General features: G+C 36.6%; 2 protein-coding genes across 2 annotated transcripts; one reads left to right on the top strand and one right to left on the bottom strand.

The window, feature by feature from the left end:
- The first annotated feature begins 23 nt into the window (after nucleotides 1–23).
- LOC135690206 (cold shock domain-containing protein E1) lies at nucleotides 24–27,841 on the top strand. The gene is made up of 24 exons (XM_065207698.2): nucleotides 24–161; nucleotides 1,758–1,838; nucleotides 2,704–2,738; nucleotides 10,084–10,224; nucleotides 10,790–10,886; nucleotides 11,389–11,594; nucleotides 12,590–12,687; nucleotides 13,684–13,897; nucleotides 14,886–15,150; nucleotides 16,099–16,178; nucleotides 16,676–16,771; nucleotides 17,117–17,164; nucleotides 17,589–17,657; nucleotides 18,191–18,255; nucleotides 19,457–19,565; nucleotides 20,893–21,065; nucleotides 22,268–22,394; nucleotides 22,656–22,718; nucleotides 23,515–23,655; nucleotides 24,206–24,313; nucleotides 25,226–25,312; nucleotides 26,090–26,172; nucleotides 27,185–27,241; nucleotides 27,617–27,841. Exons 3-24 carry the CDS (start codon nucleotides 2,724–2,726, stop codon nucleotides 27,741–27,743), a joined length of 2,469 nt encoding a protein of 822 aa, XP_065063770.1. The 5' UTR covers nucleotides 24–161; nucleotides 1,758–1,838; nucleotides 2,704–2,723; the 3' UTR covers nucleotides 27,744–27,841.
- On the bottom strand, nucleotides 3,728–8,917 carry LOC135690208 (uncharacterized). The gene is made up of 5 exons (XM_065207700.2): nucleotides 8,088–8,917; nucleotides 6,764–7,558; nucleotides 6,228–6,372; nucleotides 4,926–5,595; nucleotides 3,728–4,047 (listed from the first exon to the last, which is right to left on the bottom strand). The coding sequence occupies exons 1-5, from the start codon at nucleotides 8,587–8,589 to the stop codon at nucleotides 3,961–3,963; spliced, it is 2,199 nt and encodes a 732-aa protein (XP_065063772.2). The 5' UTR covers nucleotides 8,590–8,917; the 3' UTR covers nucleotides 3,728–3,960.
- Nucleotides 27,842–27,992: the final 151 nt, after the last annotated feature.

The raw sequence follows: 27,992 nt of genomic DNA, 5'->3' as shown, positions 1-27,992 counted from the left end.
ATCTGTGAACGAATTTCCGGTTAAACATTCTATTGTTTACACTCGCGCATGTCAAATCAGAAAACACCAAAGGACCCAAAATGGCGGATAGACCCAACACTGCTACCATATGACTTCAACATCGAAAATTTCAAACGAAAGTATCATTTCAGGGCAAGAAGGTACGTTGAATCGTTATATTGCTTTATCGGAATTAAGTTAAAGCTGCTAGGCCATGCTGGATGATGTTTAATTTTCTTAAAATGAAAATGAATTATTTTTAAAAGGCCTCCGTGGCCACCACAAGTGTAAGGAATCGAATACCAAATCAAGATCTGTGCCACCTAATTGATTTGTGTCGCTTCTTTCTTTTTTGTTTTTCATAATTTTAACACAATCAGTTTCGACTCTAAAGTTTCTGACTAATGGTAGAAAGATAAGATATAGGGGTTGCGAATCTATCATATCATTGGAAAATTTTTTAAAACTTTTTTTATTTAATTTCGTTGTTCCTAAGCAATCAGTTAACTGCGATTTAAATATCGATGGCTGCTGGAAGCTACTTTTTTTAGCTCTCATATCACCAAGCATATCAAAACCTAATTGATTATTGCTACAGTTTATCAAGTCAAAAAGTTTTACTCTTCAAAAACTATATTTGTTTAAGAAATACACTTTTTTTATAAGAACCAGTAAATTTAAGTTCAGGCTGACTGTTCTTAATTTTTTTCGAAAATCTGAGGCTGGATTGTTCTTAATTTGTTCTCAAATCAAGAGGGTGTAAGCAGTGCTATTGCTAGCTTTTTTTCGCTCTAAGGAGGTGTTCAGGCCTCATTTCCCAACAAAGTGAGCGAGACAGCCTTAATTTGCTGACAAATTTGAATATTCACCAAAAAAGCACCCACACATCGCTAAAAATCCTCGATTTTGAGAAAAAACGTTGTTCAAAATTGCATTTTGCAGAAGCTCAGCCTCAGCTTGTTCTTAATTTGTTCTTAACTTTCGACCAGTTTTGAGGCTCGTGTTCTTATAAAATTGTTCTTATAAAAAAAGAGTGTAGAACAGGAATATTGGCAAAGATTATTTGATTAATTTAAGGAAATATGCAAAGGATAAATAAATTGCTAGACAAATGAAGTAATTCAAAGAACTGTAAAAAACTACAACGAAATGTTTATTTCAATTATTGATACTGCAAATAAAGCAAAGTTTATGGAATTATTGGTTTTGTTCATGTTGATTTTGTGATGATAAAGTTTTTTACTAAGGAAACTGTATTTAATAAATTATTTTTGAATGAAAATGTTATGCTCTCATATACACTGAGCATATCAAAACCTAATTGATTATTGCTACAGTTTATCAAGTCAAAAATTTTTACTCTTCAAAAACCATATTTGCTTAAGAAATAGAATAGGAATATTAGCAAAGATTATTTAATTAATTTAAAGCAAATATGCAAAGGATAAATAAATTGCTAGACAAATGAAGTTATCCAAAGAAATGCAAAAACCACAACAAAATGTTTATTTCAATTATTGATACTGCTAATAAAGCAAAATTTATTGATTTAGTGGTTTTGTTTTTGTTGATTTTGTGATGATAAAGTTTTTTCTAAGGAAACTGTATTTTATAAATTATTTTTAAATGGCAAATTTTAGTGAAGCTTGAAAGTTTTGCTTGTGAAGTCTATAACTTTTTTCAAATAGTTATTTTGCAAATTAAGCATATGATATTAAAATATTTTTTCTGATTTCTTTTCTTGTGTATTTTCAAAGGAAAGCATTGAAAAGGTAGCGAAGATCACAACAACAGGTATCAGTGATACACCAACACAATAATCACTGTCAGTTCTAAAGGTTGGTTTTTATTTATGCTTTGGTTATAAAAAATGACAGTTCTAAATTGTAGCAAATGGACTTTTGCTCTGATGATCGTATGCCGGGGCGAAATATTAGCCTTCACTGATTTACATGTATTTATTGTTTTTTATTCTCTGCGTATTGCGGTGTTTCTTATTTGCTACATTTTTATCAACTTTGCGCCGCAAGAACTCGTTGGAGCCCGTTGAGAAGCCTGCTACAGTGACCTTTTCTTCATTCACACAGTTCTAAATTGCCTGATGATCTCATCAAGAAAGGCTATGAAAAAAGCAAACACTTTGAAACATGTTAAAAAATTGCCATTTGCCTTAAGATGTGTAAATCAGCAATTTTCAGAAATATGGCAAACATGTACAGATTTGTTGATTCTTAAAGGGGCTGTGTCATAGTTTTGTGAGCAAACCAAATACAGTGGACATTGTGCATTTTTGCACATTGGAATAATGGCGGAAGTTGCTCTGGTGCTTCAATAGGTTTAATAAATTGTATTTTATAAATGTATTTACTGGAACTGGAAAGGACACTATATTTCCACATTTGTACTGGCTATTGACACAAAATGTGTGAAGCAATTGGTCTAGGCCAAGAAAATGAAGCTTCGTTCAATCAATGGCGAAGGTATTTCATTTATACACACCTTCTAACTCAAAGATGACATCAAGTCTTCGTAAAAATCTTAAGGTCTCCATTTTATGGATCGCACATCATCATACGCCTAAACTTTTCAAGGCGTGCGACTACCAGCACGCTGAAAAATTTCATATTACCAGGACTTTTTTGCATATCATAATATGTTTAACCCCTTACAAGCCATGCTGAACAAGTTGCAATTGTTTTGTAGGGAAAACACCAAAAGCAACAATGAGTTCTCTAAAGGTATGTGCTTTTTTATGCTTTAAATTGTCAATTGTCTTTGTTAATTGTCTTTTTGAGATTCCAATCCATGGTGTTTTAAGCATATATCCCTTTGGAATATTATATGCTAGTTTGATAATCATTTGCAAGGAGGCCTTTTTTGTTAAGAAATCTTTGACTAGAGCAGCTGCCTACCAGAGTGTTGAGCTTATCAGGGTGATTGGCCTTCCAATCATAAAAACAGAATAAAGAAAGCCCTGAAGGTCCTCAGAAGATTCTTATTCTCCATTCCAAGCCAGTCGGCTTTTCAAAAAAATCTTTGGCAATGCTGCCAAAAATGGGTATTCATATTCTTTTGTGAAAGCAATACACTAGCAATCTTAATTTTATTCCATTTTCATTCTGGTCTGTTTTCAAAGTTTGTTTTCAAATGAAACCATGTTCATTGTAGAGAAATTCATGTGCAGAGCCACAATACAGATCAGGGGCGGACACTTGATCAAATATTGGGGGGCAAGCCAATTGTTTTAATAAGATGATGTCACAATTCCCATTGTTTTAGAACAAAAGACCATTGTCCTCTAAAGTATTGGGGGCGGTCACCCCCCCCCTTGCCCCCCAGTGTCTGCCACTGATACAAATACATTTTGTTCTTGATTATATGAAAACAAAGTAGTTAAAGACTGTATTATTTACTCTGTGCTTGCAAAAATCTACTTTGCAATCTTTTGGTATTGTAAAAGTGTTGCTAGATAAAGTCTTCCTAGAAACACACATTGGGTCATGTTGAGGTCTATGTATGTTGGGGACCCTACTTCAGGAATAGTGTTTTTGCACATCATATGTTCAGTGGATAACTATGTTCAGCAGTCCTGGACTTCATAATGCATCAATGTGAACACAGGGCCATTTTCATCAAGAAACTGCAGCAGTTATATTTCCATCCTTTCTTTATGAGTGAGAATGGGGCCTAAATTGCCTTGTTTAGGTAATATCTTTAACTGCCCTTTGGTTTTTCAGCAGACAATTTTTCTTAACTGAATTTAAACCATTGAAAACTTTGATGCATTCAAAAGAGAGACAATGTATAGGATAATATATTTTGTGATTTTCATGAACAATCATAACATTAACCCTACATGCAAAAAATTTATCCGAAAAAATAGTTTAAAAATATTCCATCTATAGGATACATGTTTAAGACATATATTGATCAAAGTTTAGACTTCAAAAGCTTTCCAGTTTAATTGAAAATGCTCCAAAAATGAGTTCCCCATGAAGAAGATTCTTTTGACACTTTTGCTTTCATGTCAACTTTCTTTTTCATAACCTAAACAGAAAAGATATGAATGTTGAATTAACAGATAAATAGATTTGACTTTGTTTTTAGATAACTTTGTCAGAAAATATCTGCTTTTCTACTGTTGATGTAAGCGATTTTATTTTCCATACAGAGACATTTAATGGCCATCTTAAGTAATTACATATTTTTGGCCTGAAAAAATGTTCCAAAATTATGACATGAAAACATTTTTCAAGCATTTTTTAATAATGGATCCAATAGCCTGAGCGAGCATTATAAAGTAACAAAAATATGAAATAAGTTCAATGAATTAGCTGGATTATGGCCACATGAGCACAGTCTCTTTCCGTTCAAATAAATCAGGGTCCCCGGAGATGCTGGGGTCAGGGGGCTATGGCACCCTCTTTTTGTTTCAGTTGAGGGGTTTTTTCTTTAATTGAAAATTCTTTAGCAGGGCGTGAAAACCCACGCGCATGTTTAGGCTATTGTTCCAGCTATTGTTCTCTTTAACCAATCCACAACGAGACAGATTGCCTTTAAGCTTTTATATTCTATTAAACTGGTGACACATCATTACGGTTTTTGGCACATGACACTTTCTTTTTTTATTTTTTTATTTTCCTATTCTTGCAGGAAATTTATGCATGATTTTTGTCTGGTCGTAGGAAGGAAAATTTTTTCTCATGCCCTGGTCTTTAGTTGAATTTTAAGTTCACCCTGAAATTTGGTATTGTTTTTAAATCTAGGAACCAAGCCAAAACAACAGAAAGCTATAAGCTAAACACAGATCTCTCACTGGCTATATTTCAGTTGATTTGCAACCAGTGGTTTTAGGGTTACTAGAAAACTTAAAACATCACAAATCGTCGAGATGCACAAGAACTTAGTTCTTGAAATTCGCTTACCCTTCGGCACAATTCGAAGCTGCTCTTTTTCGCACGTTTCGCCATTTTGCGACATGTTCTCTTTCTATGTTCCTTTAACTGGCCTAACGTCGTAATGCACAATTTCCTGTATTGGTCAACGTAATTATCGTCGTAAATCTTATCGCAAATATCATCATCAAGGTCTTCTTTATCGTCATCGTTGTGCTTGCGATAGTATTCCTCGTAGTACTTCTCGTTATTACGACCGTATTTATCGTAATATCCATGGCTCTGTTTGTATACAGGATCGTATTTTCGCCCAAAGGTTTCGCCAAGATTCTCGTAATATCCACCTAGATTAATGCTTCTTTTCTTGTCACTATTCCTTGCCGAATCCTTTTCGCTCTCCTGTCGCCAGGGGGCTGTTGGTTCGTATCTTTTCCTATGGGTTTCGCCAAGTTGCTCGTAATCTTTCCTTAAGTCAACGCCTTTATTGCTTTTCCAAGACAATCTCGTATCGCCCCCGCTCCAGCTGCTTCGAGATGACCACATATTGTCTTTCTTTCCCCAGTTGTATGTTGGATCGTATCTTTGCCTATATTTTTCGCCAATTTCCTCGTAATTCTTGGCATCGTCGTTGTTTGAAACGCGCTTCTTGTATTTCCGTTCTTTGCTTTGCCATTTCGAATGCTCAGCCATTTCATCAGTGCTGAAAAATTTCGACAAACTTTTCTCAGGTTTTGAGCCTAGGAAAGCTTAACGGCTGAAACGTTAAATTGTTTATCATGCCGCTTCGATTTCTACCGAAAGTATGTGTGACGTCATAGGGTGATCCGTGACAGCCATGCGGCTTTCTTAATTTTTTTTGTCAAGACAAACGTGCGTAAGAGTGTTACTACTTCAGCAGATGAAATTGAATTTTCAATGATTGTTGTTGAGCTGCTATTGGTATTCCTATCTACATATGGGCTATTTTCATACCAACACATGAAGGAATACATTCAAAGTTAACGTTTGCCTTTATTGATTTCATTTAGACACAAAAAACGTGAAGAATTTTCTTTCGCTTTGATAGATGTTTTATAAACATGATTTTTCATCAAAAACGTCAAGTTTATTCACATTTTGGTAAAGCATCAGTGCTTTCATTGAAAGGAATAAAATACCAGATTCCGAGTTTTTATGTTCCAATGTGCCTTTTTGCCATGCTTGAATCGTCTGGGGTTTTTCACCCAATTGACAAGAATTTCACCCAAATTGTTAATTTTCTTTAGATTTTAGCAATATATTGACACTTTGATACGATTAAATATTTAATATGACATTTAATCAAATACTCACCTATCTTGAATTTTCATTCTCTGTAAACTATTGTAATATTCCTCAAGAGCTTTATTGCATGCTGTGCTGCAAGGCTCAATCCACGTGCCTTGGCTTGTTGGATTGCATATCTGCAATTTTCTAATTTTGATGTACACCAAAGTACCTTGAGAAGCAAAATGTTGATTACCGTTTTGCTCATATTCAACTTCCCGTGCTTTTTTGTAAGTTTTAAGATATCATAGCGTAGGGTGTTTTCAAGAAGTGGTGTGTATAGCGAAACTATCCAGAGATCATCTGGGGATGATTAGTTGTTGAGGTGAATTTGGAAGCCAACTTAGAATTGGAATTCTGTCTCCAAATAACGGGGCTTTTATCGGGATATAAATTTGTCTATGCTCACTTCACTTTTATGTTCCTTGCCTTATTTTATGTTTATGTTCACTTTTATATAACCTTGGTCAAATTGTCCTAAACGTCTTATCTTTAAACCCTATAACTTTTTGAACCAAGCAACAAACTTCAAATCAAGCAATCAAATTTGCAAGCAAATTTACCTTTAGGATCAATGCATGGTTTCTTCAAAAATTCCTCTCTGACGTCATTGGAAGTTTCAGTTTCGTCTTCCGGTTTCCGTCTTCCCTTTGTGCTGATAGCTGCCACCGTAGTAACCAATGAATCAGTTACACTGGTTTCCATTTCCTTTGTCCACATGACCGTAGTTTCCGTTTCCGGTTTCATAGTCTTTGATTTTGTTGTTGTCATGGTTGTGTATGCTTGTGCGCTTTCTCCTGTCTCTGGATATCCGGTTTCTGGTTCCGGTCTGATTTTCCCGGTTGTTGACATCGTCGTATACAATGTAGAGTGTGTTATTTTTTCGGTCTCTGATTTTCCGGCTTCTGGTTCCGGTTTGATCTTCTCTGCTGTGGAAATCGTTGTATACCATGTAGACTGTGTGCTTTTTCCGGTTTCTGAATTTCCGGCTTCTGTTTCCGTATTGCTAGTTGAAGTGGTAAACTCTATTTTCTTTGTTTTGGTAGTTGTGGACGGAATCGTTTCTGTGGTTGTTGGGGTAGTTCCAACTGTGTGTGTGCTGTTTTGCCATCCCTTTCTTTTCAATTCATTTGCATGGCTGGTTTTGGTTTCGACTTCCGGTGTGTTAATATCCGCTTTGGTTGTCTGGCTAGTTGTCCAGATACCAGTTGTCGGTGTCTTTGTATTGTTTGAGACGAATATTCTCTTGTCAACTGATTTGCTTTCGCCTTCAGTTGTTGTTGCTGTTGCTGTTGTTGTTGTCGTAATGGTTGTTGTTGTTGTAGGGATTTCGATTGTTGCTGTTGTTGCTATGTTATCTGTTGTCAGAGTAACAAATTTATGTTTTGTAAAATAAACCTTTTAAGTTAACAATATAAAAAGCCTCCCGTATTTTGTAGATTTCAGTGCTGAAAGTTGCAAATGCTAGAAACTTCTTTTTAGAAACAAAAAGGCGTGACATGAGATAACATAAAACACCAAATGTACAACAAGGAGCTCTTTTTCTGTTATATATGTCAGCTTAACAGACAATAATGCCTAATTGTCGAAAACAATAATTTACACGCCATTTTTAATAGCAGGACTTTCAAGCAGTTCGTTAAGATAGCGGGTGAGCAATGCAGTGGTTTCTTGATTTTAAGATGGCTCTTTGAAAAGATAAACTTGTACCGAAGATGAATCACGTATCGTTTCAATGTCAAGTTTCTTTTGGTAGTAGATATTTTAAATGCATTATGCGATTCAGTGAAATTATATATAAAAGGTGAAAGCTCATACAACCTAAACTCGAAAGGATGTATATTTTTAAGTCAAATGACTCTCATTGTTCCGCAATTCACTGCTTACCGTTTTTGTTATCTTCCCCACATACTCCTTCCGCACATATCATTGAGCTGTTGTGTCTGACTAAACTCCGGACCACTGACTTCTTTTTGCACGGTGCTTGATGAAATCCGGATGCTTCAAAAAGTATATCGTCCGGATTTGTTGTTTTTGATCCGGCTTCTGAATTATCACCACAGTCTAGCAGTCTGTGCATTGTCTCAGTGTCCGCGCCGTCACTTGAATGCGCTGTTTCCCATTCCGGATTGAGAATTCCTGCAGGATTCATTTCTGTCTCTTTAACTTTGCCACCTTTTTTCAGCATTTTCCAACCTGACACGGTAGGGATAAGTTCGGCGCTCTTTTTGATTACAACACCAAGCATCCCAAACTTAAGTTTTGTGACTTGCTTTTCATCTAATTTCGTTTTATCGTTTTCTTCGCCCCGTTTATCTTTTATATACCGGCTTGAAGTCAGTGCCACTGCTAAAAAGAGAAGTGACAGCACCGACCAATAGCGATGCATTATGAATGTCACGTTGCTACCACGTCCCTTCACTTAAATCTATCTCTTAGCTAGGCCGTTTGGAAGCGTGTGTCCTACATTGAACGACAGCTTCGCGTTCTAAAGTTTATATTCCCGTGGTTTGTTTTTAAAGGCGACTTTAGGTTCAGGTCGTGACATGGACAGCGAATTTGAGGCATTTACTGCACGCAAGAAACAGCTGACATATGAAATCGGCATCAAACTATTATTTTTTGGTAGCGATGTACACAATCTTCCCAGCTGTAACAAACCAGAAGACCTTGCAATGTACATCTTCTTCTCGTTAAACTTTCTTGTGACTAAAGGGTTTCATTCATCGTCAGCACGTGACTTTGCCCATGTTTTGCAAATCCCCAACTTTCTTGCATTATTTTGCTCGGAATTGCTATTGCCATGTTAATATTATCTGGCCTTTCTTAAAAGTCCTATATTGAAACTGTTGCGGACTCCGCTGGTTGTTTTCGCTGCAACAATACAGATGAGTCCGGACCAAAGCCGGTACATGTAGGCATTTACCGTAAATTAACCGGATCTCAATGGATTTGCCCACAAAAAGATGTATGCTTAGAAACGTTATAGGATTCCAGTTGATATGATTGGTCTTTCAAATATTTGTACTCGTGTGTAAGACTTTATTATAAATGTAATAGACCTGATCCGGTTTAAAAAACTTTACAGGTTTTTCAATTCGAAATTGAAGGTCTTAAAAGTACGACTTGCGATAGAATAAAATTTGAGAATTCAAATTTAATGCTTTTAAATAAAATTGTTTTGGAAAGTACTCGGAAGAGGGAAGATCCGGTCGAATTTATACAAAAGCTTAGATCCTGACCGGCTGTCTCAAAGTTTGGCTCCAGATCCCCTTCCATTTGGTTAATTTTTGTAAACAGGAGAGGTGTTGAGGCACAAGAAAATTAAGAAGTAAAGTGATGAAGTGTATACCAAACCGAGCCAAACTTGTAAATTCTTTAAAGACTTAAAGACTCGTTGCTAACAATGAGCCATTGCGCTACGTAAGCATCCCATAATGCATTTTTAGACTGTCTAAAATCAATTACTGCCATTGTTTGGACCGTCGCCACGCTCGCAAAGGCCCATTGTTAGCAATGAGTCTTTAAATCAAAGTTTTCAAACCTTAAATTAATCGAGCAACTGGCATTTAAAATGCGATATTTGAGTCAACTGTTCTGCCTTGATTACGTCATACCGAATGTAAGGTTCGATGAAACAATTGTTCATTTATCGGTCAGGTTAAAGTTCATTGGTATTGATTCACAACAATGATCTTTCGTATCCTTCTGTCTTGTTCAAAGTTGAGAAGCAAGCCTTGTAATAAGTGAGCCACCCCATCTTCAATCAAAATGCTCCATTCACATCCAATGATCCATGACTGTCAAGACGGGGGATAGCTTTTTCAACAGATATCTTTTACCTGCTATCTTTTTTATTTTAAAGTCTGTCTCAATTTTCTAGTTCAAGAATCACGACGGAAACATGTACAATGGTTACCATGCCAACGAACGAACGCACAACCGCAACAACCGCCATAGAGGGTCATCATTCAATTCAACACCGCCACAGAAAAGGGAAACTGGAATCATCGAAAAATTGCTGGTAAATATATCATTTTCTCAATATCGCTTTGACAAAATATAAGGCCCAGTTCAAACATCGAATTTCTGCCGTGTCTTGGAAGCGAACTTATAAGGGTATGAAATTTTCTTAGGATAATTTATGAGGGAGATAGAAATTTGTGTATTAACTTTGGGTATAAAGTTATCTCAAATTGTTAGCAAAATCATTAAATTTTTATGGCTCCTCAAAATCAGCAGGGATGTTGAGCAGAATCATCTTGGGCTGTGGTGGCTTCATGTCCTCTTGCAAAAAAGTCTCCATTCTCCTGACAATTTTATTCTCCCCAATTTCTTGCTAGAATAATTAACTCCAAATTGGGACAGCTATAGAAGAAAAACAATTGCTGAGAAGCTTTAAAGTTTTGGTATTAATTACTTTTGCATTGTTTTAAGGGGTTGTGGAATTTTTACAGTTTTTTTCGTGGGGAAGAAAATTTTTTTGGTGCTTGAAATGATTCGCTTCTGCCCTGGTATCAGTCAGTGTAATTGACAGCTCTTATATCAACAGCTGTTTGAAGTGTATTTCTTACCGTCTTGCTTTTCAGAACAACTATGGATTTATTGAATACACAAATCAAGATGCAAGGATATTTTTTCACTACAGTGAGTTTAACGGAGACCCACAAGCTTTGCAAGTTGGAGGTATGTCTTTCAGTTGTATAGCTCCCCAAGTGATGACGTCATAAAGTCTAGTTCTTAAATTTCGAATTTGGATCTCATCACCTGAAAAGCATCATGGGATACTTATATATGCAATTTGTTCGCGGTGCATATTGAAAGCTTTTTTTGTCTGACACTCATCAGAATATAAAACGTCAGAATAAAATTGTAATCGAATAAATAGTGTAATCGAAAGAACACGATGAAAAATATATACCCAGTTGTGAATCGAAATAGGCCAATCAGAAAAACGCTAGCTCATCTCAAACGCGACTGGTACAGTTGTCAAATCAGTATAGGCACGTGATGTTGTAAAATTTTTGCTTTTTCCAAGCAACTTTTACAGACATAGAATCAGTTATATTCGTTACAAATTGTTTCTCTGACATTGATACCGGCTTTCTTACCAGACCGGGAATCGAGCACCAGACAAAAGACCGGACTATAACATACCGGATTACGAAGCTGTGTTTTTTTATTGTAGATCCTGTTGAATTTACAGCTACATCTGACTACAAGAGCAACAAGACCGTTGCAGTCCGGGTCCGGCCACTTCCAGCCGGATCTGTTGCAATTGATACATTTTGTGACAGCCCCGTTATCGGGGTTGTTGAAACCGAGGCTCGGCCCAGCTCCTCCGGTCCGTCATCAGAGCCGTGCCTTGGAAATGTCAGCTATGATCGTAGCGGGGTTTGTATATTACTTTGATACTTTATGTAACAGCTCTTGAATTATAAACAATTTATTTAGATTTGGCGGAGAAAATAGCGTTTAGCTAATTAAGGCCAACTATAGAAAATGTACTAATTACAATTTACAAAATATATTAATTACAAATACCTGAATTTGGAACAAAATCTTTGCACAATTTGCAACTGCAGTCCAAAGTTTTGATGGACTTAATATTTCTTTTAAATATTTCTAGTGATCGGGACTCTTTTATTTCCTTTGGCAAAGTCTGCCATAATTTTTGACCAATAAATCTGATAGTATCAGTACCATATAAATTCGTCCTATCCCTCGGCAAAACAAGGTTATTACCGCCACGAAGGGCATATGGTACATATTTAGTAACAAATATGTTCGCCATAAAAGACGGATTCAAGTTGTTTACAGTTTTATATATCTCTGTTAGGAGCAGCTGCAAATTCTTCCGGATGAATAGATACTGAGTTACTTTTAGTTAAAAGTTCTTCAAAATTGGAAGTACTATCTCTGTCTATGATTCTCAGGGCTCTTTTTTACATTGAAATAGATGTTGCAATAAGACCCATGCCCGTGTTACTGCTTGATAAACTGAAGAAGATGTAACTGCATCACAATGGAGATTAAGGGCCTATTAATCATCATCGCATTTTATTTGAAAGCAGATGCGAACAGCTGTCATGAAAATTACTCACATACTTCATGTCATATTACTCTAGACTGGAAAGGACTTGACATTACGGTCAAGGAAATTAACTAGGCGGTACAGTCAGTGAAATTGATCGCTTTGTGTCATATTTCTCTAGTATCCCAAAAAGGAGTTAAAGCTGTATAGGGCCGAATAATCAATGACTAATTTCGTCATTAAAACAAACCTTGTAGATAAGAGCTGTTCAAGTTTGGCTGTTATAGAAGCCGGTTTTTGTGGGGGAGAACCTTACTTTTTCTCGAAACTCACTTCATGTATTATTCTATTCCAGGAAGTGTTGTTCCTTCCCTTTGCACTGCGTGATATTGAGAAAGGAGGAACACTCACAAAGGGCGATCGTGTTTCGTTTCTTATCGCAACTGATAAGAGGTATTTTTTTCTTGTTCTCTATTTCTCTCATTGTGTGTAATTTATTTCATCTTTTGTAAACTGTTGCTGTATTTTGAAAGATTTGTATGTATAGATTTTTAAAAATGAAATGAAATTAACTGAACTGAAGAGGTATTTAGTTTTCCTAATTTGACCAAAATTTTTTATCACCTTTTTTAGCTTGATTTACAACTAACATGTAGAAAATTATCTCTAGAAGTACAACCAAATTGGTTGTTTGTGTTTGACCATGAGCTGCAGTGGCGGACACCTGGGGGGCAAGGGGTGGGGTGCTTGTCCCCAATGTTTTGGTGGACAATGTTTTTTTTTAAAACAATGTGAAATGACGTCATATTATCAAAACAATAGGCTTGCTCCGCCGATAATTTACCAAGTGTCCGCCCCTGATGAGCTGAAACTCTGTGTGAATTTTCTTGCTAGGATTTCTTTAAGACTTCAGAGTCATAGAAAGATTTTCATGAAAAGGGGGAGAGGGTTTGCCCAAAAAAACATATGACTAACCAATGAAAACAAGTCCACGATACAAGAGACGGCCCTCTCGAATATGTTGTTTGATATTTTTTTATCTTTAATGTGAGTTATTTTTAGCCAGAAGTAAATATGCTTTTGTCGTGTATGACGTAAAGGAGGAAATAATTTTGCTTACGGAAAAATGTCTTTTTGCTAAAATCGAAGCCCTGCATGATGTTCAAAAGCTATTTCTGGATTCCAGGTCGATCTGAGATTTGTTGCCTGTTTAAATATGGAAAATAACAGTTTAACAAAAATAAATATTTGTCGATAAAGAGTTTATTTGTTTCGTAGAAATGTCTTCGATTTCTAAGAAATGGAACCCTAAAAGTATTCAGTAACGATTTCTGGAAGCCAGAATAATTTCTATACTTTTTTAAACAAAATAATTAATAGGAAGTAAATAGAAGCATAACAGTATCAGTAAATGTGCTTTTTTTCTTGGAACTGTCTTCGATTTCTTAGAAATGGAACTCTGAAAGCCCGGAAGCTTGTGCTGATTGAGCCAGCAGAAAAACCGAAAAGTCAAGGCATCGTTAGTTCTTTGAAAGACAGCTTTGGGTTCATTGAACGTGCTGATGTCGTCTCGGAGATTTTTTTCCACTACAGCGAATTTCAAGGAGATATAAACGAGTTAACGATTGGTGATGATGTTGAGTTCGGAATGCAGCAAAGAAAGGTAGGTTTGATAAGCTTTTGGGACTCCGAAACATGAAGAAAGCAGGGAAGACGGAACCATAGCATACTTAAGTACTCTTTGCCTGACCCTTTTCAGAAATTAAATCGGATAATGCCTAAAAGTAGGCAGATCTTTACAGCTAGATGCGAATCCAATGCGGATCAGTTGCGGCTAGGAAGGAACCAATCAAACACGCCAATCGTTCTCTCACGCTACTTTCTATGATCCCCATCTTGACTGGATACAAAGTTCGGTTTACCTTCAGTCATTATCTGAGTTCAGTGATTACAAAAAGCAAAAGATTCCGTTTAAAAGAATCATCACTCAATGCCCCAAAATGCCTATTGTCACATGACCTGCAAACAGTGGCGGACACCGAGCATCCCCCCCAATATTTTGAAAGACAATGGTCTTTTGTTCTAAAATTATGGGAAATGTGATGTCATCTTATCAAAACATTAGGCTTGCCCAACCCCCCCTCCCCCTTCCCCCATTATTTGACAAAGTGTCCATCCCTGCCCGCGAAGTGTCTTTTCATCCATACCAATGACGCAACTCATTTTGACCTTCAACTTTGTTTTGTTTGTTTGTAACCTTATTTTAATTCGATATTTTTTCTAGCTTTACATATATATATGGATATATACATACAACTAATCTAAATCGAATCTACTGCATAACAAAAGAAGAGGATATAGCTAAGGAAATAAATACGTGCATACATAAGCTAAACATATGAAGCTAAACATAAGAAGGATATGAATGGTCAAATATTACAGGATATTGATATCATTATATTTACAAACATTGCATTTGCAGCTAGGACCATCCCATCGTTTTATTATACGTTTGAAGCTGTTAAGATTGTCAGCTGATTTTAGTTCATTTGGCAGACAGTTCCAGATCTGAGGTCCTATGAACTTTGACCTTCAACTTTGATCTTCAACCTTGACCTCCAACTTTGACCTTTACCCTTGACCTTCAACAGGACAAAGAAGTAGCAATCCGTGTCTCAAAACTTGCTGCAGGTGCAGTTGCATTTGAGGATATCTCAAAGGAAAAATTCCGCGGCAAGGTTGTCAAGTCAGTATCGCAGAGACTGAGTCCACGGAATTCACTTGAAGGCCAGTTATCTGGTGTTATTGAGTATAACACAGGGAATGATACCAAAGAGGTTTTGTTTGGTGACAGGGATACTGAAGGTGATATTCAGCTGCAGGTTGGGGATACAGTCGAGTTCAACATATCAACAGGTGAAGCTTTTTGAACCTTTAAGCCTGGCACACACGGCAGACTTTTGTCTTTGAAAGATGAAGATTTTTGTCCTCGAGTGATTCGCACATGAGAGATTTTTGTCTTAGTCTTTCAAAGACTGTCTTCAATAAACATGTTTACTTTTGAAAATTGTCTTTGAAAGACAAAAAGTTTGTCTTTAAAAGACAACAACTTTGTCTTCAAAAGACAAAAACTTGATCTTTGACTAGCGCGCGTGGCAGATTTGTGTCTTCAAAAAACAAAAGACAAAATCTTTGTCTTCAAAAGACAAAAACTTTTTCTTTGACTAGCGCGCTTGGCAGATTTGTGTCTTCAAAAAGCAAAAACAAAAATCTTCGTCTTTAGAAGACAAAAGTCTGCGAAGCCAATAGTGTGATTGGCATTGCCAAACGATTTGAGCAAAAAAGGTAGATTCTTTTCTAAACGCATGTTCTAGCAATTTGATGTTTTCAAAACCCAGAATGGTGATCATCTTTCCTCCAGTGAGGAAGCTAGACTTTGAAAGCCTTCTTTATAAAACGCGATTTCTGTGTTTTCAACTGAATTTTTGTGTTTTCAACTGAATCCTTCTTCCCTTTCACCCTAATTTTGCTCTGCTCTAGAGGAATCTGACATTTAGTTACATGAATTGAACAGGTTATAAAATAACGTTTAAAACACAAGGCATTTTAAGCAGCCATCTTGATAAGCAAATACGTCTTGCTGATGACAACAAAACGTCATCAAAAGCAAGCTTGAGATAAACATTGGCTGCTAGATACGTATTATTTTATATGTATTACCGTATTTCCTCTGATAAACGCCACCCTTTATTAAACGCCGGATCCGAAAGGTGGATTTTGTAATAAACGCCGCAGCGGTTTTTATAGGAAATAGGGTATCTAGACATATCGCCTTGTTTCATGAAAAAGCTTTTCGTTTTGTAGATCGACGTGATGGTCTGCAGAGAGCTGTAAATATTGAACTTGTTTGTGTTTCTGTCAAAAATGGTGAAATACGTGAAAATGTAAGCTTACTTTAACTTTAAACTTATTTACTGTTTATTCGCTATTTATTGATAATTTATTTAGAATCTTTTATATTTACTCCTCGACTATTAGCTTCTGTATTGTTTTATGTTCGATCTTGAGGTAGCCCATTATTAAAGAACTTTTCTGTTTGTCGATCTTTGAACTCATTCCTGCCGTTTGATTAGCATTTTGTCATTGACCTTTGATCTTTGACTTGTTATCCTGACCTTACATATAATGGTACGTCCTTTGGGAAAGCCCAACTTTTATTTGCTTGCAAAAAATTATCTGAGCATTGCTCTGAAAAGCTCTAATTTTGAAAAATTTAATATTCTTCCTTTTTTCTCTTTCTCTTCTGGAAAATCTTTTTTCTGAACCATAGAATACCAAGGTATTGGTATTCTTCCAATATATTGGTATCCCAGAGAACCATGACTTTTTGCGTCTCTAATTTTTTCACTATTGACCTCAGTTCACTCTCTTTCTCATGTAGGGCATCATCTCAAGTCTCAAGGATGGATTCGGCTTCATCAAATGTTGTGACCGTGATCTCAGCTTGTTCTTTCATTTCAGTGAACTATTAGAACAGGTTAGAACCGGTTCTCTCTTTATGAAAACTGGTTTCGTACTTTCCCGAATATTAGCCTCTGTACTTTGGTACTTCTGCACTCGATTGTTTAAAATTATTTATATTTCATTTAGCGTGAATTTAAGAAATAAGCTAATGAGATAAAAGCAAGTAAATATCAGTTGTATTGCTATAGAAAAGTGTTCTTCCATTAAATGAAAAGAGATTTTATTTTGGAGTGTCCGCTTTGAAAACTATACAAATTGGCCTACAATTTATGTTAGTTAGATAATTTAGTGGAATTGGCACTTTTCCAAAAGTTTTATTTCGTTTATAACTTTGAAACAATTTGCATTTATTTTGAAGGCAAAGGTCATCAGTGTCGGCGATGAAGCAGAATTTGCCATTGCACAGGTATGCTAGCGAACTTTGACCCATGTGCCTTGACCTTTGGCCTTGAGAAAACCAGGCTTTGTCTATTGTTATCCAAGAAAAGAATTTCAGAGTTTTTGATCCTCTATTCGTTTCTTGCTTCACCTAATTACTTTTGCGTTACGCTCAAAACTGCTTCATACAGAAATTCATGATTATTTAGGGTCTCTCAGGGGGGGGGGGGGGGGGTTACTTGTTCCTTTGTTCCCGTAGAAAATAAAATGTCCCCTTAAACTAGTAATAATGTTCCTATGTTCCTAGTGAAAAATTTAAATTGTTCCCGGGTTCCTGTACCATCTATTGCCCTGTTCACCTGTTCCCTAAAACCCTCAGGAGATACTGAACATTCGAGTATCCATTTGAGTTTTCATATTTTTTAAACGATTTAATGTTTCTAAATTTGTAGGATGCTCATTCAGGAAAGCCCAGAGCTACGAGAATCAGACTTTTACCAAAAGGATCAGTTAACATGGAAGTGAGTTGAGCCTTTGACCTTTGACCACCCGAGAAAATTGATATCAACCCAAACTTCTTTCTTGGAAATTAATATTTTCACTTATTTGGATATCGTCTTCTTGACCAAAATGTCAGTTTAAAAACACGATTTAGGGTCCATTTTAATCAAGTAAGGAAAGAGTGCTCAATTTTTGTTAATGAATTAGGATCATTTTAATCCAGAAAGGCAGGAATGCTTAATTTTTGTTTCTTTTTAAACATTTTCTCTGTTTTACGTTTTTTTGACTTTTTGTTCATTCCGTATCAAAAGTATTAATATCAAGTTGCGAGGCCAGTCTTTCAGCGTATCCGTTCCAACCTTAAAGAACTGGGGAGAAATCACTTTAAACTGACTTTGGCTTAAAAGGTCCTTCTCATAGGAAAAATCAACTCTTGTTAAGTTCCACGTCTTAAAAATTGAATTCTGTTTTCACACGTTTTGTCTCCATACAACCTGAAAATCTGCCTCGGTTTTCTTTGTCATAAGCTTGATGTTAATCCAATTTCTTTCAGGTTGTAACACTTGAAGATTGCCAGGGTGTCGTTGACAAAGAGCCTATGGGAAGAGGAAACAAAAGGTTGGCCATTTCGCAAATTCTCTTCTTGCGTTGTTATGTATGGAGTGAATCTCATTAATTTCTGGCGTCTTAAAGTTACTACAGTATTATCCGGTTATAACGTACTTTAAGGGACCAGCGTATTAAGTACGTTATATCCGAAGTACGTTGTAACGAGGGTAAGTAAAAATTGATTAAAACCAAGCACACCTTTTGCCGGGACCAAGCACACCAGTACCTTTTATCCGAAAGTACGTAATCAGCGAGTACGTTATAACGGGATTCTACTGTATCTCCCGTCTGTCAACCTTTTAGAGTTATCAATAGCCTTTGCAGCGTGTTTAAAATCGAGAAAACAATGAAGATTAGCTGATTGGCTCAATAACAATAGGTTTATTGTATAATCTAACCAATGGGAATGTGACTGGCCTGTGAAATGCGTTGGGATATAGTGCCTGTAAGCAATGACAATAAAAAAATTGTTGAAATGCCGGAAATTCTTTGAATTGATGTAACAGCCATAGGTATGCAACAGGTATCCAAAATAAGCAGGTGCATTTCAGGATACCTCACTTTCCCATACCTGTTGGCACTATTGTGCGCCAAACGTTTGAAAATTTGTTAAAAACAGGGAAATCTGGTCACTTTTACCTTACTCTGGCGCTTTTCCTTTGAGATTAAGCCAATCTTTGTCCCACCGTGACATGCTCATTGTTCCTCAAGCTCTGTATCAGTGCAGTGATGACTTTTCTTAAAGTCTTTTGTAGAGTCACCCCATGATCCCCATTGCCTCCACACCCTTGATTTTGTAATCAACTACTTCATTTCGGGCACACCCCATTCAAGCGATTTCTTCGAATATTTTAGTAGTATATAATATTTTATTATATTTTAATATTTTAAAATTTTGTAACTCTTATGATTGAAGGCTTGTATTGTTGCGGCATTTTGGTAACTTTATGACAGGAATTAAATTTCTATAATTTGATAAACTTCCAAGATAGAATAATTTGATATGATAACCTGAACTAACGAAAGTTCTCGTTCTGAATCTTTTATTAGGCTAGAGTTAATTCATCCCTTTCCTTCTAGTTTTCTTTTAGAATCTTTTATTAAGCTAAAGTTTTTCATTCCTTTTTTTCTTACATTAAACTTTACTTCTTATTCGGATATTTCATACCTTCATGATCTTAATTTATTTCTACTTTCTCCAATCTTAAAGGGATGGTGAAACAGGGATCATTCTGTACACAGGGGAATCAGAAGTGACACCTGTCCTCTACAGAGCCAAGGATTGCAAGCTGGGGGAAAACCCTCAGTATGGAGACATTGTAAGAATTTTAATGGGTTTCTGACGCTTGTTATTATCACGCTACCACATACCAACCGTGTACAATGCCAACTAAAGGCTGAAATACACGATCAGTTTCTTTCTGTCAATTTTTCCCAAAATTTTGTTATATCCGTTTTTTCATCAGTTTAACTGAAGGCGCGCGTGTTTACACGATCAGTCAAAATTCCTCAGTTTTTCAGTTTTGCAATGGATAGCGACATAGAACGTGCTGCCGCTGCAATTATTATTGCCACAATTTCAAAACGAAAAAGGAGGAGAAAACAGAGGTCCACATGGGTAAAACCATGGCTACAAAAACGTTCGCAACTAGGAATGTATGATACATTGTTGAGGGAATTTCGCCAACAGGAGAAGGATGAGTACAAGAAGTTTTTAAGGATGAAACCAGAAAATTTCGATGAACTGTTGGCCTTGATACAAAATGATATTGCCAAAGAAGATACCGTAATGAGGGAATCTATACCTCCAAAGATTCAGTTAGCTGCAACAATTCGTTTTTTGTCGACTGGCGCTAGTTTTCGTTTTCGTTGCCATGTTAAGGCTTGTTTTTACTCAGCTTTAATTTAAAAAGTTTCGCTACCCGATGTTTGCCTCAAAAATATGACTGCTCACTCAAAATACGTCATAGATAATCCGTTAATTGGTGTGATAACCACTCCTTTCCGGTCCGAATTAAGATTTCACTGATCAGTTTCACTAAAAAGTTAAGCACGTCAGACTTTTGAAAAAACTGACAGTTTTGCCTTGTCAGTCAAAAAAACGTCACATATTTTGACTGATGAGCAAAAACTGACGAAAAAACTGATCTTGTATTTCAGCCTTAAGCCAATAGACCAATTCGACTTATGGCCTCGTTTTGAAAAAATCTTCAAATTCTTTTGTACAAAATTTTTAACCTCAGATTCGGATTGACAGCAATGATTTTAGTCTACTTGGAAATTTTCATTTTGGTATTGCTCTCGATATTGATTTTATGACGACATAAAGATAAAAACTTTAGAAGGGATTTGACCGTGATTGGCGACTAGGGGGGTAAAATTTCACCCGGAATGATTTTTGCGGTCAAATCCCTTACAAGTTTTCAAACTTTATTTCTCCGTAAAATCTCAAATATAAGCACAAACAATATGAAAAATTGTATCCAGACTACACCTTTTGTGATAAAACCAAATCTGTGCTTGAAAAAGTCGTATAATTAAATTTGGAGAAATTTCCAAAACGAAGCCGTAAATCGAATTGGTCTATTAAATTGCTTAATTTTTATGTATCGTTATCGCTTACGTATGACAATCTTCTTCTTTTAGGTGAAATTTCAGTTGCTCACGTTTAAAAGGACAGGTCAATTTGCTGCTAGAGATGTCACAGTAACACAAAAGAGTTTGCCAACTCGCCATTATGGTTTCATTTGTGCTTTAAAGGAATCCTTTGGCTTCATTGAATATGCTAATCATGAAAAAGAATTGTTTTTTCACTACAGGTAAGGTTATATCTTGATAAATTGTCTGTGTTGTTTGTGTCGTATTAGCAAGGATGCTGATACTGGGACTTTTAGACTGTCACGCTCGACGGTCACTTGGGAGTGTCACTTAGATTCCCATTTAAGATTGTCATTTGAAAATGTCACTGAAGGCTGTCACTGTAGACTGTCACCCAAGGCTGTCACTTTAGTCTGTCGCTTAGGAGAGTTACTTTAAGATTGTCACTGAAGACTGTCTCTTAAGCTTGTCACTTTGGTTTGTTATCGAAGATTGTCACTGTAGACTGTCACGCAAGGCTGTCATTTTAGTCTGTCGCTTAGGAGAGTTACTTTAAGACTGTCACTCAAGACTGTCTCTTAAGTTTGTCACTTTGGTTTGTCATCGAAGATTGTTACTGTAGACTGTCACGCAAGGCTGTCACTTTAGTCTGTCGCTTAGGAGAGTTACTTAAGACTGTCACTGAAGACTGTCTCTTAAGCTTGTCACTTTAGTTTGTCATCGAAGATTGTCACTGTAGACTGTCACGCAAGGCTGCCACTTTGGTCTGTCACTTTAAAATGTCATTTATGGCTGTCATTGTAGACTCACACCCACGACTGTCACTTTGGTTTGTCACTTAAGAGAGTTACTTAAGACTGTCACTTGTGATTGTCACTTGAAAATTTCACTTAAGGCTGTCACTTTGGTCTGTCACTTACGAGAGTTACTTAAGACTGTCACTGAAGACTGTCACTTGTGATTGTCACTTGAAAATTGCACTCGAGGCTGTCACTTTGGTCTGTCACTTACGAGAGTTACTTGAGACTGTCGACTGTTGTTAAAGACTGTCACTGAAGCCGAGAACTGCGACTGAGAACTGCCACTCAAGACTGTCCTGTAATATTTCCATTGTGGGTCAACCGTAGGAAAAAGTTTGAGTTTAGGATAGCTTTATAGCTTCTGCTATCAAATTTGAAAGAGAAATTCGTATTTGTGCAGACGAACAATTCTTTTTTTTAAATTTGCTCTTCATTTAGATGTATTAATCAACGATTGGCCCAACAATAGAACGATCGAACGCACCCCTCTTTCCCTCAGTTATTGGATTTGCGAGCGTTTCTGCTTTTTTCCCCACCCCAAACCTTTTTCCGCTGTAAAAAAATTTCTAAACTTTCTTGTTCAATGTTTGTTAATTTAAAGTTTAATTAACCTTAATTTTCAGTGAGCTTAACTGTGACCCGAATGAGCTTGTTCTTGGCGACGAAGTTGAGTTTTCGGTGTCCAAAAAGAACGGAAAAATTAGCGGAGAGAGAATAACTAAAATTCCAAACGGGTCAATTGTACAAGAAGTAAGTTTAATTTTGTTTTTATTTTTAATAATGCGAAGTTTTAAGGACTTCTAGCCAACAAAGGAACTCGCAAGTTTGGCGTTAGGAGAAGAATTTGCAAGAGGTTTTGCTGGACGAAAGTCTGAGAAGCCAACAGATAGATGACAATGAATTTACGATTGCATGAATGTTCTAAAACCAAGAGGAAAAGAAATACCTTTTAGAATTTGTTGTATACCAATGTCGTTTTTTGAACAACGTTTGTATTTTTTTTATTTCTAGAACATACTTCCAGAATTCTTAGATGGTGTAGTGATGAAGCCCATAAGAATCTGGGATCCAGAGGTGAGTCCCCTTGCTTAGTATTCCCCATAAATGTAAAGTACTTTATAGTGAGTTGACTAGCCTCTTGTTGATGCAATTTCTTGCGATGGAGACAGGTTTAAGTAGCAAACATGTTCTATTGAAAAAACGATTTATATTTTGGAGTGATTCTTTAAAATTCGTATAGATGTTGCCTGAACTTTAGGCGTAAATTGGTGTGATTCAATTTGAAACTTCTGTGATAACCTAGCCAATTCTTTTTGCCCTTCAATTGAATTATTTTGCCAAATCTCTGTTGTTGAGGTGAATTGGATTTTCAAGTCAAATGATCAATTTGTCAACTTCCAAATCTGTTGTTTCTTAATCCTTTAGAGGCCAGACGTATGGGGCGTCGAAGATAATATTACCACCCCCCTCCAACCCCCCATATTTTTAAAGTTGGGTATTCAAAATGAGAGGTATTCCAAAAAGTACCATTGTCTCTTTTTGGTAGCATATTACCAAATTGATGGTTACATTCTATTCCAAAATAATGACGTCAGACCTACTTGAGGTCAACCCGAGGGGCCATTCACTCTTGCAATTGACGTACGAGATTTTTGCAAAATAAAAAGGATTTTCAGGGATTTTACGATAAAAAATTAGGATTTCCATCAAAGATGAACGAGATTTTTTTGTTTTCTTGGCGTGATTGCCTCAACCCCCCCTCCCCCTCAAAAAGTTCTATCTTCACCCCTAAAAGTTTCTCTATTAATGTTCCTGCTTTGTAACACCTATACTCAATGTTCTATACGTCATATATTCTTTGCATCAACAGCAAGATGAGTACGAGGGTCTGATTGACATAACTGACCCATCGAAAGCAAATGAATGTGAAGACGAGGCGGTACCACTACTTTACAGTTTTGGTATCACCAGCCTCGTTAACAAGAAGGAGCCATTGCAGATCGGAGATAAGGTAATTTTTACACCAGCATTTACGTCTGCCCGGGACTTTATGACTTGCTGTGAAATATTTTAATTCAAGGAAATGATCGTTATATGTTTGCAACAGTGCTGGGATTGTGGCCTTTGACCTTTGACCTCTGACCTCTCTTGTCTCAAGTTCGATAATGCGGAGAAGGGAGAATCTGTTCCTACTATACTTTGGAACATGTTTGTTCCAAACGTTTAGCTCAAGGCTTGCTGTGCAGCCTACATTTTCAGAAGAACCTATCTTTTTTCGTCCATAAAGCGTTTGGCTTACAACATCTTTCCTTTGAATGCGACTTTCCCTCTTAATCAAAACTTGCCGAACTATCGGAAATGCAATTTAACTCGACCAGGCTGGCTCAAACATTTGTATTTTGGACCATGTTAGGTCCATATTATATGCTTCCTAATTTTGACCTATAACCTTTCACTTCCATGCAGGTATGTTTCAGTGCGACCAGTGAAGCTTTGCCTAGGATCAAAGAATTCAATTACATTTTATTTCTGACCTAAGACCTCTGACTATTATTCTACAGGTCACATTCCAGATTGCAATCGACCAGGCTGGAATCAAGCAACGTGCTATGAATGTGACGTCAGTGCGAGATCTTTGCAAAGGCAAGGTCGAATCTGTCAAGGGCCAGGTTTGTCAATATTACTAGAATACTCCCCGTTACAGACCAGCAACATGTTTAGTTATGCTTTCCTAGCCTTGTTTGATGTCAGACTTCAGAATCAGAATCTAGCCTTGTCAGACGTCAAACCTCCAGTCACGCACTGTCACACAGAATACTCCAGCAATGATTTCCTAGCAATAATTTCCAATAAGTTCAGTTATGCTTTCCTAGCTTTTAGGATGTTTTATGTCAGACTACAGCAGCAGTGTGGTGGCCCACCGGGACTTGGGAAATTTCCTGGTAGGCCCCTTAAAGCTTTACATGTGGGCCCGTTAGATTTTCCTTTCCTTTAAGCTTTTATCATTTGTAACATCAGATTTGTAAGAAAAAAACAAGTGGAGTAAGGCCCCACGCTGCCTCCGCGACACTCATTTCCAATAAACCATAAGTGATGAAAACAAGAAACAATCAGCCCCTAAAAACTTGATTTTCTCAGCCCACAAAAATTCCCACCATGCCCCTAGACTACAGAATCTGTTCCTCTGATCTTTGTTTTGACGACACTGTCACTACCACGACAAACCTCCAGTCACGGCCACACAGAATCCTAAAATGTGAACCATGTCCCATGTTTTCACCATGGTTCGAAAGTCACGGACCAAAATGCATTTTCTGTCACTCAGGTTCTCGTCCCTTTTGGCTAATGTGTGAAGATCTTTAATTGCAAGGTCCTCAAGCTATAGATATTTTGATCTTTACCGAAAATGTCCTTTGACCTCTGTTTGACCTTTATCAAGTTACCTTAGGTAGCCTGTTTAATTTCCTATAATTATTATTTTCCATAAAATTGTAGGTTTATCGGTTTTTGGTGTATAAAAGACTATTCTGAAAATGACCGCTTTGATCTTTGATTTATGTTGAGTTACATTCTCTTTTTAGTATGGTTTTATTTCATACGAGGGTGAAAACTGCAAAAACCTCTTCTTCCATATCAGTGAGGTCGTTGACGAGGAAACTGACCTTCAGGTATTGCTAATGAATCTCTGATGCTATTTATATAATTTTCCTTTAAAAGGTCGAATTAAGCCTCCCCTAAAGGGGGGGGGGCACTCTGGTATTCAAGTTTTGACCTTGCGAGTCCTATCGTATGATTAATATAACAATAGACTGTGATGAATATAACAATACATTTTCAATAGGCAAGCGGCTAAAGTAGATAACCAGGCGTTTTGTATGCTTATTTTTGACTGAAGAAGATTAATGTTAACTGGTGTTACTGAAAAACCCAGATTGTGCAAAAAACTATAATGGCGACATGTTTCGGATTATTGGCAAAGCCCGATCGTCGTTCCACCTAGCAGTTTTAGAATCTATCTACATAAGCACGAAAAAACCGCTACTGTGTAGACAAAAGGAGTTCGTTTTCACCAGAGGACTCCACTGGTAACATTCTAATAGGCAAGCGGCACTGATTGGACAACCTCAACAGTCATGTGCCCGCGTTTCTTATTGGCCTATTTTGATCCACAACTGGGTATATATATTTCCTAGCGTAGAGTTTTCGATCTATGTTCTGGCGTTTTAAACTCTGAAGAGTGTCAGACGAAAAGCTTCAGTTTACTCAAATGTTTGCTTTTTTCAAAGCCATTTTCAAGTTTTTTACCACCAAAAGATCATTTTTACTGTGTATACTGTGGTAATACTGTGTATTTCTGTGTAAACGTATAGGTCTTGTAAGGCAAAAGTTTTTTGGAAAGGAAAGATTTCATTTCAAGGGTTTTATGCTGTCTTCTTTCTCTCTAGGCTGGGGACTCTGTTGAATTCGTCATAGTTAAAAGTCACAAAAATGCAAAACAAAGCGCCATACAAATCCGAAAAATACCAGGGTAAGTTAGTTTCAAAAATTGATACAATAAAATAACAACTGAATATTTATTGTATTCCTTGTTGAATGTTTTTGTAAGATTGATGCAGAAGTAACTATGGCCTTAAGTCATCCAGCAAAGTTCAAGGTCAAAGGTCATCCCAAGCAACAAAGATAAAAAATTTGAGGTCAAAAGCCAAACTGACTTGGCACTTGAGAAATTAACATAATCTGTTATGTCCTATTTCAGTCTATTTTCTATTTGTTTCTACTCGTTTATTCTTTATTTGGTGTCTAGATAGATTATAGGGTTAGTAGACCACCTTATTTTTGGAAAATTTCCGAAGTTTAAATCTGATCCTCCCCTCGCCCGATATGATTAGAGGAGAAATAGTAACATGGTTACCCGAAATAATGCTATGTGAAAATAAGTAAATTTTTGAACATTCTTCCCTGATTAAGCACTAGAGAATAGATTGTTTTATTTTACATCTATTTGTTGAATATGGTTGCATTATTGCTGTAAATGAACCTATAGCCTGGACTCACGTTTCTAGATTACACCAGCGCCCTGCTAACTTAGCCCATCTCTATATATGCCCTGGAGAATTGATGAAGTCGTTTTTACGTTTCTTTGTTTAATGTTTTCGTAAGATTGCTGGAGAAACATTTGTGGCCTAAATTCATCCTGCAAAGTTCAAGCTTGCATGCTAAACAACAAAAGTCAAAGGTCAATCTAAAACACCTTTGGCCTAAATTCATCCTGCAAAGTTCAAGCTTGCATGCTAAACAACAAAAGTCAAAGGTCAAAGGTCAATCTAAAACACCTTTGGCCTAAATTCATTCTGCAAAGTTTAAGCTTGCATTCTAAACAGCAAAGGTCAGAGGTCAAACCTGGCACTTAATTAAGAAATTTGTACTCTGGTATGTGCTTGCTACAAAAAAATTTCAATGAATCTGGTTGGGCGGAATATGGCTTAGTCGTATTGCAATATTTCTTATATTAATTTGAATGTTAAATGGATTTTTTGCAGGGAATCTAATTCCAAACCACCTATCAGAAAAAGATTGTCACTTCCTCCAGCTTCAAAGTAAGTGACAAATTTCACTTTTCCTATCAAATATGACCCAATTTACTCTAGATCCCGTTAAATCGAACTCCAATTATATCGAAACCCCGATAACTTTAACATTTGTTTACTCTGATTGTTTTGCCCTAGAATACGTTCTTATATTTACGTTCTGGTCTTTCTCCCAAAAATTTTTCTGACCGTTTCTATTTACGTCATCGGTCACGTGACATCTGGATAGAAATTTTTTGGACACCCTTCAAAATTTTAAGGTATTAGCCCAAGGAAGTGGAAACAAGTGTAAAACCTCCGGTTACCCTCTCCGCCAGTTTGTTAGGAAAAATTCCCTGTCTATCTAAAAAGAAAGCACTCTTATAATCATTAATCTTCCTGTAGGACATTTTACGTTATTCGTCAGCCATCACTTCCTGATGGAACTTTGGGATTCCACGAGAGAAAGCAGACATCTGAAGAGGGACAAGATGATGAAGAAGAAGAAGAAAATGATAAAGACAATGTCTAAAAATGCATCAATGATAATGATGATTGAATTAAGAAATTGCTTCCATTTTGAAGTGATTCTTGCGTTTATAAAATTCAATGAATACACTCCCCGCACAATGAAGAAATCTTTCTGGTGATCTGAAAGCTCAGCTGTACCCAAAAATTTCAATGCCAAAAACCTTCATCTTAATCTTTGTTTCTTTATCCACAAAATCTTGATTTTGCCTGGTATATTGGTGCCATCTTATCCGAGAACCTCATGTATAAC

The sequence above is a fragment of the Rhopilema esculentum genome, chromosome 1 (genome assembly GCF_057945365.1).
Source record: "Rhopilema esculentum isolate cy_ngs chromosome 1, ASM5794536v1, whole genome shotgun sequence".
In the NCBI taxonomy this organism is placed as follows: domain Eukaryota; kingdom Metazoa; phylum Cnidaria; class Scyphozoa; order Rhizostomeae; family Rhizostomatidae; genus Rhopilema; species Rhopilema esculentum.
This window is presented reverse-complemented; position numbering and strand designations above follow the sequence as displayed.